Here is an 11,775-nt window from a genome sequence, read left to right as displayed (position 1 = left end):
TTTCCTTTAAAGTGAAATTGTTTTATTCAAAAGAAAAGCTCAGGTAGGCTACTTGCAGGCAAAACTGTGTGTGCTCTAGAAAGGGAACAAAACGTGACCCCGCACCACAAAATCAGCCGTAAGGGTAATTATTTTTTAATTTGAGATTTATACATCATACGACATGATTTGTCAGGATAAGACAATATTTGAGATGCAACTATTTTAAAATCTGGAATCTGTGACAGTCTTGTTGGCTTTTGCTATAAATATACCTGCGCTACTTAAGACTCTGGGGTCAGAAATGTAGAAAATAAGCATATCAGCCCAGGCAGGCCTCCAACAGGTCTAATACATTTTAATATGTAGCCAGGCTGGATGTGTTTTGCCACAGGATCCAGTGGACTGTCAGGTTTTCCTTGTTTTATTTGATGCTTTATTTTGAACAGTGGCATGCCATATATAATGTAATTCAAAAGGACCTTATGGTTCAGCAAAGATCCCCTATTATTTGTGAGCATTTTACATTAAATCGTTAATTTAAGTTACTTATGATTTCTTAAGACCCCACTGGTTTTTTATGAGTATGTTTGAGATGTTTATTTATAAGCTATTTATATAAAAATTTATAATTTTTTGCTAGTCATAGCTGCACCCTCATAATGCATGCCACACTCAATATGGCGGAATGGTGACGCCAAAACCAAATTATACGTCAGGCTGGTCAAAGTTCGCCTGTGTTTTGCCGGGAAAACCGTCTGCAGTTGTAGTCCACATGACTTCGGCTATCACATATTTAAAGATCACTTGGCCTGCATGTACATTAGAGGTAAGATATGTAATTCGACTTAAACCCCAAATAAATTTGTCTTTAATGCAAAATACAAACGCGAACGTGCAGTTACGAATTCAGCAATCGATTGTCTTAAGCACGCACTTAATCGGTTATTAGGAAAATAAGCAACTTTTATTTAAAGTTTTTAAGAAATTACTTCGAAATTATACCCAAACATTTGCTTTGTTTACGTAGTTTATGCCAGCATTTATTGGATGCAAACGATGTTCTCTGGTCTATACAAAAGTTTCATGGCAATCTCCTGTGTTCAGAGGTCCCACAGGGCGTGAATGGGCCACTTGAGCTGCATCATTACATAACAATACCACATGCATTGTGCATCTGACACCTAAACATCCAATAGCAGAAGTTTTACGAAGTTCCTGAAACCTGTTATCATTGCAGCCCACCTTTATAAGGTCTGATTAGACACTCAGTACTCAAACATTCACCATGGAGAAAATAACAGAGAAGATACTGCTGGAGAAAAGCTCTCCAAGGACAAACAAACTGGAACAGATCAAGACCCTCAAGTAAGAAAGCTGTTTTGTGTTTCATAGGTACACTAAATAACACCGACCTGTTATGGCTTATTAAAGAAAAAATATATTTGAATTCCCTTAAAAACCTGAATTGTTTTTAAATACTCGTGTGTGCTCTGTTCTGCTCAGTCTCTCACGCATGGGTCTGAAGAGCGAGGATCTGCCTGTGCCTTTGCTATCTAAACTGTGTAGTCTGGAGCAGTTGGATTTGTCTGGGAACTTGTTGCAGGAGATTCCCAGAGGCCTCTCTCTGCCATCCCTAAAGATCCTTAACTGCTCAAACAACGATATGGAGGATGTAGTCTCAGTGGAAGCCCTGAGAAGCATAGAGGAACTTAGACTAGAGGACAACCTCTACCTTACAGTAAGAATCATGCGTTGAAATTCAACCCTCTCATTTTAACATGTAATATTAAATAACATCATCATTTTTTTTTAAATCCACAGCATTATTAGTGGCATTTTAGACACTGGTTCTTGTTGTAACTGACTTGTTTTTTTTTTTAGGTCAATGATGAGCACAAAGTGATCTTCCTGTTACCTATGCTGAGGATGTTCAATGGGAAGGATATCAGCTCTACGGCCCATCATATTCGGCATGGCAGCACTGAGATCCTTAGGAAGAGGGTGAGAACAGATTCTTCCGCTTATCACTTTCAGCCATATCAGTTTGTGCATGCGCTGTTTCTTGAGTGTGTTTTTTGACAACCTTTAGGTGGCTGGCATGTGGGAACGAAGCTTCAGTGTCCCTGATCCCATTACGGCACAAAGTCTGGCTGCTGTGGAGAAGCGTTTCGTTAATGCTGCTTGCACCCAAATCAAATACGGCCCTAATTCCTTGAGCGAATACACAAAGTGGAGGGTGGGTATTCTAGCGTGAATGTTGTGCTTACTGCATGTGACACAGACTTTGAATTCATAGGTCCTCTTTTGATCATATGCCTTGGCCTGGATTTAAAACTTGCCCACAATGTCAGGGTTTTGGCTTTATTTACCTATTGACACCTTTGCAGTCCTCATATGCATTATATCTATATGTGTTTGCTTTGTTTTGACTGTTCTTTGTAGAATGGCCTCCATTTTGGACGCTACAATTGATTGCTTACAACGCCTGAAAACTTTAGGTCAGACTGTTACTAAACCTACAGAGAGTTGTTAGGAGTTTAGGCCAGGACATGTCCAAGAAAAAGAGGATGTGTGGTCAGTCTGCTTCAGTGTGGATCCATCTAATTTCTGCCTTTTCAGGTTGAAATGATTGCAAGAGAATATTTGAAGACGCTGACGTGCACTGAAGAAGAAAGCAGGGTCACAGACACAACTCCAACAAAGAAGAATGAGGTAAAGCCATCAGCATCATTGTTGCTTATCATATTTGATACATCGGGCTCATATGGCTCATTGCAGTATGATACAGGAGAATTGGCTCATACTCCATGAGGGAAAAACATTTACATTTTGTTAGTGAACTAAACTGAACAAAATGTGTAATTTGGTTAATTTTGGCATGTAAATCAATGCTCTCTTTATAAGAACACAGCAGATTACTTGTATTATAAAACGTATGCAAATATCAGTTGCTACTGTATCTCCCAATCATCCCTTAATAAGAATATTGAAATGCATAGTTTTACGAACAGTTTAATATGGATGCAAAACATAAACTGCACTGTAATACATTAAAAATTGAGAGATGCGCAAATAAACATTTCTCAGAAATCTGATGTCATATTGAATGCTCACGTTTTAACATGAATTTTTAAATATATTGTGGAATTCAGCAAATCTAAGTTGCTTCAGTCCAGTACATTTATCTAGAAATATTATTCATAGCTTACTTTACAGCAAAAACTCACTGGAACCATGACCCGAAGAGATTTTCTTTTTTTTTTTAGTTATACTAAAATTAAATGCTGTGTCGAGGGAACATTTTGAAAACTTTAAAGCAAGATTTTTTTTTATATGACACAGGCTCCTGCAGAGAACAGTATTACAAGTCCTCAGAAAAGAACCAGAAACAACTCTGAAGTGGCCGCAGAGGTCAGTCCACGGAAATCAAGTCGGCTGGATAGTGCAGCTCCGGTTGAAGCTAGTCCACGTAAATCCACACAAGTGATGACCACTCCACAGAAGACTGACCCTATGATGGCCAGCCCCAGGAAGCACACTAGACTGTCCAGTGCAGACACCCCAGAGGGCAGTCTAAGGAAATCAAGCCGCCTGGAAAATATTTCTCAGAAAGGTGCTAACAAAGCTGATAGCCCCAGAAAGGCAGCAAAGTCAATCATCTCTTCGCCCATATCAAGACCCGCTAAATGTGAGAGCCCGAGAAAAACAGCTGAAGATCAGATTACAGCTCAACAGAGCAAACAGAAAACCGTCAAAACAGAAACCGACACACCTCTTAAGACCGCCTGTGCCAAACTCAGTGTTCCTCAGGTGAGTCAAAGGTGTTGCTTTTGTTTTCTCTGTCCATTTCTGTGTCAGTGACTTAAAGTAAATCTTTGATAACTGAGAAAAAAACTAAAAACATAATGAGTTCATAGCCATTTTGGAGACCTAAAATGGAAAAAAAAGGGTAATGAAAAGTTTTCAGGATACAATTGTTGAAAACCTTTAAATAGGCATAGTCTTTTTTGGTATTTCAGTAAAAATAAAGAACATTTATTCCAGAATTAATATATTTTGGGCACTTTTATTTTGTTGGCATGAAACTTTTGACCTTTAATAAACATTCTGACAAAGGTTTGTGTCTCAACAGTTGTCTTATCGGGCTGGATTTGTGTATTTGCATGTGAATTGTCACAGAATCAGTTCCTGTTGTTGCCTTTACTGTCTTTGAATTCAGTCTTCTGTTGATTGCTCATTGCACAATCATTAGCACATCAGTAATGGGCGTCTCTCTCCCCTGCTGTTACAGGAGCCGGTGAGTCTGCAACCGTTCCATGTCTTGCAGTGTCACAGTCGGAAGGACAGTCCCGACGACTTCAGCACTCAGCTTTGGGCCTGTGCCTTTGAGCCCCCACCGGAATGCGGTGGTGAGCACTAACGAGTGATTCAATTCAATTGAATCAGTTGTATGCTCAAAAGCATTTTTAATGTACTTCTGGCATTGTTTTTAATCTGTTAGATGTCAGTGGTGGGTCTCGGACAGTCGCCACATGTGGAGGGGAAACACTGTGTGTGATTGACTGCGAGTCAGGGAACGTCCTGAAGAAATACAAGGTTCCTGGTGAGGTGAGTGGCTATTCAGAAAATCATACTTGTATAGTTCTACCACTTTCTTAGTTCTTCTATTTTTGCAGTATATACCTTTACAGAGCCCAACCTGTTCTGCAAGAGTTAAAAGCAAAGGCTGCATTTGACTGGCATCCAGTGCCTGTAAATTCAATGTTGCATCAATTGTTGTTTTGTAGGAGTTTTTCTCTCTAGCTTGGTCTTCGGTGCTGATGTCCAGGACGGGTGGTTCTGCCCGTCCCTGCAATATCCTGGCAGCTGGGGGAAAGAGGGGACGTGTGAAGCTTATCCATCCCAGAGTCAACCTGGCATTTGGAGAGTTTTCTGCCAGTCGACGTGCCATTTCCATTATGCGCTTCAGTCCGCGCAACACTAGCTTTCTCTTCAGTGAGTGTAGCAAACACAGTGAGCTTAAATGACTAAATAACTTCATTTAGCTATATGAGATGTAGCTAAAAATCACTTTATTTCTTATTACAGCTGGGACGTATGAAAATAAGATCTTTTTGTGGGACATTGGAAGACTGGATTGTGATTACAACTTTAATGTCAGGTAATTTATAATTTAATACTTAATTTAGAAATGCTAAAATGTGCTCTTATACCATTACAAACCTTTTCATAACTGTTTTATCTCACAGTAAGCTGCTAATTCTGGAGACAGGCTCCACTCCTTTGCATCTCTCTCTGCTCCCCACATCTCCAGACACACACCTCCTCTCAGGCTGTGATGATGGGCTTTATGTCTTTGATATCCAGCTCAGTAAAAACACACAGAAAAGGTTTGATATCTCCATCAGTCTTGTGTGCGTGTTGTCAAAGAAACGGTTTCTTTATTGTAATTTGCATGGCAAATATTTTGCAGAAATGAGGAGATGGAGATTGTGTTTCCAGTTTACAAGAAAAAAGGCAAGGAGAACACCTACCGGACTATTGATGGACTGAGCTTTCTGTCAGATGATATAGTGGGTGAGTAAACACAAAGGAAAATTTAGAATTAGTTTACCAAATAATATAATGTATAATTAACATGTTTTCTTTGTAAACAAGAGTAAAATTATATTTATATATATATATATTTATATATATATATATATATATATATATATATATATATGTGTGTGTGTGTGGTATATATATATATATATATATATATATATATATATATTTATTTATTTCACCAACTTTATATAATTTTATCACAGTGATCTGACTTCACTGTGATACACACACACACACACACACACACATATATATATATATATGTGTGTGTGTGTGTGTGTGTGTGTGACAAAATAATAATAATATATATCCAAATAAAAGTATATGTCCACTTTCCATTTCACCAAAAACGTTACCTACGCCTGGTTCTGGCCCCTCGATATACATGTGTGTGTGTGTGTGTGTGTGTGTGTGTGTGTGTGTGTGTGTGTGTGTAATCTTAACACACTGGTCTTTGTTCTGTCTAATACCGAAGGCGATAATGATGGTTGTAATATTTCCTCCCAGCATCCAAGAGCCACATGCAGGGCTCTATCTACCTCTGGAGCTGGAGTGCCACGCGGGCGTCTTGGAACAGCAGAAAGAAAGAGGTGCCTGCTGTTGTGTTGGCAAAGCTGCAGTGGTCCAGCACTGACATCCCATACCTGTCTCTAGCCACCTGTCCAGGTATTCATGATATTTGAATGAAACAATATATTGTATTATAACTGTGATTTCAGCTTTTTGTGATTTCAGTTCATTAAACACATAATCATCTGATATTTAACAAGCCTCCACAATTTTTCAACCTTGCAGTTGCTAGAGTTTAGGTTTCACAATTAGACCTTTACTGTTATATCTATACATGATTTCAGGCCATTGTTGAGAGTGTTAATTTATATAAGAAATATAATAAAACAGATTAGGTAAAATAAAGCTATGGAAGCAGTTGTGATTATAATTGAAGTAAAATTATTCTGATTACCATTATTGTACAGCCCTGTAATATAGTCAAGATAGAATTATTATTATTTTTTTTTATTTTTTTTCTTTATTACTAAAATTTTCAGGATATGCCTAAGCAGTGCTCGTAACAATGTACCAGATCACTGGTGAAATGTTTATGGGTATTTATGCACATTCAAACTGCCCAGAAGTATGGTGTCAGATATGCAGAAAATCTAAAAAGCGAAACTGAAAAGGACTCTTTTTCTTGTAGGCTATGGTTATGTGGTGTGTGGAGATGAGCGAGGCAGGCTGTGGATGTACCATATCACAGACTCCATGATGGAAATCTTCAAGAGTGGAAAAACAATCTCAGCCACTGAGGTAAGATATTCATTGCTGGGTGAGCGATACGGCATACGTTAATGTAAATCTTAGATTTAGGATTATCTCTCTCTAAAACAATACTATCTTTTAACAAGTTAACTCTAGAGAAATTGGTTACTGTTGATATTTGAATACAGAGCCCCTGGATCTCATTTTCCTCTTTTGCTCGTGTTATTTCAGGTGCTGGAGTGGCCATCACCGGTCAGAACTGGAATGGGTGCATTAGAGGGGCCATCTATTAACAGCATTGCCATGGATCCTGATCTACGTTATTTGGTTGCCCTCACTGACAAGAACATGGCCGTGGTTTGGAAGAGAGAAAGTCAATGAGCACAGTTGCTGACATTATTGCTTTGCATTTCTGCACTCAAGCTGAATTAATTGATCATGGTTCTGTAAGAAAAGCAGTTAAAAAGGAAATCAGACACCCTAATTCACCTTCACTTATTGTCTCAAAGATACAATCTAATGTAGTATCATGTTAAATTTGTTTAACTTATTTTTGTAGATGAAAGGCCACTGTTTTGTAACCTCTTTCATAATTGTATGTCTTTCAGTATTTTTTCTTGTTTGTTGTAGTTTTTTTAAACATTGTTTTATTTCAGAGATTTTCAGAATGAATGGCATTGTTCAAAACATGACTTATGTTTTTGTTTTAATGAATAAAATGGTGTCATTCACCATTTTCCTTATTTAAATGATTCCCATTTATGCCTGTTAGTGTTGTTTCCTTCTTTAGGGCTGCATTTTCCTGCATGTAAGATTCAACAGCATTTTGCAATATAACTATTAATTTAACCCATTAATTACAAGTAATTCAAACGATACCACATGGCCACTGGTACAAACATGGTATTGCCATGGTATACTTCTAAAATACTTGGCATGAACATAGTAACGTTATATGTCCTTTGTTCAAAATTGGTTTACTTTGATTAGCAAGATTATCGTTTTGTTTCTTTGGATAGTTGCTGATTTATAGTAATATCAATAAATTTCCTTGTCTGCAGCACGAATTAAAAAGTAGATGAATGATCAGCAAATTAAGTTTTATTAATGTACTCTTGTAAAAGCGACAGGTGTTACATGTGCACAGTAGCTGAAGAGAGAGAGAAAAAAAAAGGGGCTATCCAGAGCTTTAAGGCGCGCTCCGGTTTTGTGACGTCACAGTGCACGCGCTGCAGCTGACCATTTATAGAGCGCCATCACGTGAGTCTGTCAGTGAGAAGCTGGAGCCAAAGTGTTGGAGGTTCCGGATGCAGCCAACAGCCCAGAAGTCCATATTGGAGGAACCGCTTTTTATATTTGCTACATCGGTACCTTATACTTGCGTGTTCGCTACATTTCGCTTCGTTTTTCAATTTAGAATTTTTTGCATCATCTTTTGTTCACATTGGTGCAAGAGTTTCGAGGAGGACAGAGGAACAACAGTCCAAGGCAGAATCGTAGAGACGAGGAGACCCAGCAGAGCCAGAAAGATTGCCATCTTTATCTGTTAATCATCTGCATTTTACTTTTTTTATTTTACTATCATCACGTTCTGCCTCTCATGCTCAAGTCATCAATGTTTTTTATACTTTTGCAATCACGTTTTCTCATATTATGGAAGATGCCAGTGGAGCTGATGTGTTGGAGGGTCCAAAAGGAACCAAAGGCCCAGAAGTCCATGTTGGAGCCATAGAGACGAGGAACACCAACAGAGGGGTTCCATCTTGTACATTTGAGACATCAGTACTTCATTCTTGTGTGTTTACTACATCACTCTCCATTTTTCAATGTGAAATTATTTGCGTCAACAGAAAAGAAACAAAATCATAGAGACGAGGAGACCTAGATGAGCCAGAGATAAACAATTGTATCTTTTATTCATTTGCGCTTCATACTTGGGTGTTCACCACATCTCCGGTTTGCCAGAACCTCTTTGAGGCTGTCCGATAATCCTTCTCTATGGCCTCTCCATGTTTGAACTATAAAGATAAGCAACCCCAGCAGAGCCAGAGCGACTGAGGAACCATTTTTTATATTTGAGCCATCTGTAATTCATACTTGCAGATTCGCTACATTTCCCTCCATTTTTCAATTTTGAATCTTTTGCGTCATCTTTTGCTCACATTGGTGCAAGAGTGTCAAGGAAGACAGAGGGACAACAGACCAAGGCAGAATCGTGGAGACAAGGAGACCCAGCAGAGCCAGAGAGATTGCTGAGCCATATTTTATCTATTAGCCATCTGTGCTTTATACTTTGTGTCTGCTACATCTTGTTTATGTGCATTTTACTCTTTTGATTTATTTTTTACCATCTTCTCATCCATGCAAATTTTATTGTGCTTTCTTTTGCGAGTATATTTGGCTCACATAAATGCCATATAGTTCTGCCTCTCACGTTTGAGTCGTCAATGTTTTTTATACCTGTGCAATGATGTCCTGTCACATTATGGAGGATGCCAGTGGAGCCGATGTGTTGGAGAATCCACATGCAGCCAAAGGCCCAGAGGTCCATGTATGAATCAGAGTGACAATGAACCAAAGTGGAGCCATAGAGACGAGGAAGCTCAGCAGGGATTGACGAGCCAACTTTTATTTTTTAGTCATCTATGCTTCGTACTTGTGTATTTGCTACATCTTGTTCCATTTATTTGTTTTTATCATCTTGTTTACTTGCATTTTCTATTTTAAAACTTTTTGCATCATCTTTTGCTCACATTGGCGTGGCATTATTCTCACTCTCATGTTTGAGTCATCAGTTCTTTATACCTGTGCATTTGTGTCATCTCCTCAATTTAAGAAGGACCGCAGTGGAGCCAAAGTGTTGGAGGGTCCAGAAGCAGACAGAGGTCTAGAAGTCCATGTTGGAGCCATAGGAAGAGCAAGCCATAATCTCTTTCATGTGTATTTTGTTACTTTGGACTATGTTGCATGTATATTTGGCTTACAAAGCAGAGAAGGCAGTCAGTGGAGCCAAAATGTTGAAGGGTCCAGATGCAGCCAAAGTTTTAGAAGTTCATGTTGGAGCCAGAGGGATTAAGGAACCAACTTTTATATTTGCGACATCTGTACTTTATACTTGCATCTTCAATACATTTCCCTTCATTTTTCAATTTTATATTTTTATATCATCTTTTGCTCACATTGGTTGATGCAAGAGTGTCGAGGAGGACAGAGAAGCAACAGACCAAGTTGTGGAGACAAGGAGACCCAGCAGAGCCAGAGAGATTACTGATCCATCTTCATCTGTTTTTCATCTGTGTGTTTTACTTTTTTTTTTTTTTTTTTTTTTTTTTGTAGTTGGAACACACCAACTATACAATATACATAATAATTGCATTTCAAATTTTAAATGTGCCGGCCAGAGGAGGATGGGCCCCCGCTGATTCTTGGTTCCTCTCAACGTTTCTTTCTTATGCGTATTAGTTGTACCAAAGGAAGTTTTTCCTTGCCACTGTTGCCTTTGGCTTGCGCACAGGGGGTATGAAGGCACTGTAAAGTGTTAATGTATTACATCTTTCGCTGAATGTTAGCTGTGTCTTATTCTTCTACTTATCCGTGGGGACAGCAGTCCAAGCAGGGACGCCCAGACTTCCCTCTCCCTAGACACTTCCTTCAGCTCTTCCAGGGGAACACCAAGACATTCCCAGTTTAGCTGAGAAGCATAGTCCATCCAGTGTGTCCCAGGGGCCTCCTCCCAGTGGGACATGCCTGGAACACCTCCCTCGAGAGGCATCCGGAACAGATTCCTGAACCACCTCAGCTGTCCTCTTTCGATGTGGAGGAGCAACGGGTCTACTCTGAGTTTCTCCTGAGTGACTCTCTAATGAAGCGCTCAGCTACCCTGTGGAGGAAACTCATCTTGGCCGCACGTATCCCGGATCTCATCCTTCCTGCCATGACCCAGGACAACCGCAAAACCGCGTCTGCCAGTCCAGAGCTACTGTCCCCAACCTCCACGCTATGTTGCAGAGGCATGTTCCCCAAGACAGCCACACAACATCCAGAGATTTGAAGGACTCAGGGTAGATCTCGTCAGATCCCTGTTCCTTGCTTCGAGGAGCTTGAAGTATTCCTTTCACTCACATAGATAGTCGACTCACATAGATTCCCATATAGTCCACTCAGACTCAATGTCTGCAGTCCCTCTCAGGATCTGGTCAAAGCTCTGCGGGAGGTGGGAGTTGAAGACCTTTCTGGCGGGGCTCTGCCAAACATTCCTAACAGACCTTCACAGTATGTTTGGGCCTGGCGAGTCTGTCCAGCTTCCACCCTCATCAACGGATCCAACTCACCACCAGGTGGCCCCTCTTCACCTGAGTGTCCAAGACATACAGGTGGAGGCCAGATGAAACAACCACAAATTTGATCATCAACCTCTGTCCTAGGGTGTCCTGGTGCCCAGTGTCCATAGCTATAGATACGTAGCCATAGCTATAGAGACAAAGAACCCCACAAATCCTGGAGGGCTTTAATTTCCTTGCATTATCTTTGCATTAGAATTATTATTTTGAATTTTCTTGCGTCATCTTTGCCTTATATCGGAGTGAGATAATTCTCTTTTTATTAAAGAATAGCATAACAAAATATTGCAAATAAATTAATATTGAGTTCAGTGATGTCTAATCAAGTCTTTGTTATTTTAATTGTAAAGTGTCATAATACACCTTCTGAGCTGTGAAATAAAATACGATGTACTTGTGACATTGTAAAAAGAATGGCATCTACGCTAATATTAGTCCTGTCTCTTTCTCAATCTGTTTTCACAGTTTGTATCCAGACAAGATGGTGGATCAGCACCCAGAGATTATGTTCATCAGAGACCAGAACACCTAGATGCGCCCGTGGACAGATCACCAGATCCTGATGCTCACACACACACACACA

General features: G+C 39.6%; 1 protein-coding gene across 2 annotated transcripts; it reads left to right on the top strand.

Annotated features, from left to right (window-relative positions):
* Window positions 1-122: 122 nt before the first annotated feature.
* On the top strand, window positions 123-7,595 carry lrwd1 (leucine-rich repeats and WD repeat domain containing 1). 2 transcript variants are annotated; one of them, XM_043240539.1, is made up of 16 exons: window positions 123-808; window positions 1,220-1,347; window positions 1,486-1,720; window positions 1,864-1,983; window positions 2,072-2,218; window positions 2,602-2,694; window positions 3,325-3,792; window positions 4,274-4,391; window positions 4,484-4,590; window positions 4,770-4,977; window positions 5,071-5,143; window positions 5,232-5,372; window positions 5,456-5,559; window positions 6,100-6,258; window positions 6,791-6,900; window positions 7,084-7,595. In XM_043240539.1, exons 2-16 carry the CDS (start codon window positions 1,268-1,270, stop codon window positions 7,231-7,233), a joined length of 2,313 nt encoding a protein of 770 aa, XP_043096474.1. In that variant the 5' UTR covers window positions 123-808; window positions 1,220-1,267; the 3' UTR covers window positions 7,234-7,595. The 2 variants fall into 2 exon arrangements, with proteins under 2 accessions (XP_043096474.1, XP_043096475.1); XM_043240540.1 differs by having other exon boundaries at window positions 1,087-1,347.
* The last annotated feature ends 4,180 nt before the right edge of the window (window positions 7,596-11,775 follow it).

Source organism: Puntigrus tetrazona, chromosome 5, assembly GCF_018831695.1.
Source record: "Puntigrus tetrazona isolate hp1 chromosome 5, ASM1883169v1, whole genome shotgun sequence".
Classification (NCBI taxonomy): domain Eukaryota; kingdom Metazoa; phylum Chordata; class Actinopteri; order Cypriniformes; family Cyprinidae; genus Puntigrus; species Puntigrus tetrazona.
Note: the sequence above shows the minus strand (reverse complement) of the source record. Positions and strands in the feature narration are given on the sequence as shown.

Bases quoted from the DNA above. Each gene is read 5' to 3' on its own strand.
- lrwd1 (XM_043240539.1), top strand. From the start codon at position 1,268: ATGGAGAAAATAACAGAGAAGATACTGCTGGAGAAAAGCTCTCCAAGG. The intron at 1,348-1,485 runs GTAAGAAAGCTG...TGTTCTGCTCAG, and splicing joins GAACAGATCAAGACCCTCAA to TCTCTCACGCATGGGTCTGA. The intron at 4,591-4,769 runs GTGAGTGGCTAT...GTTGTTTTGTAG, and splicing joins AATACAAGGTTCCTGGTGAG to GAGTTTTTCTCTCTAGCTTG.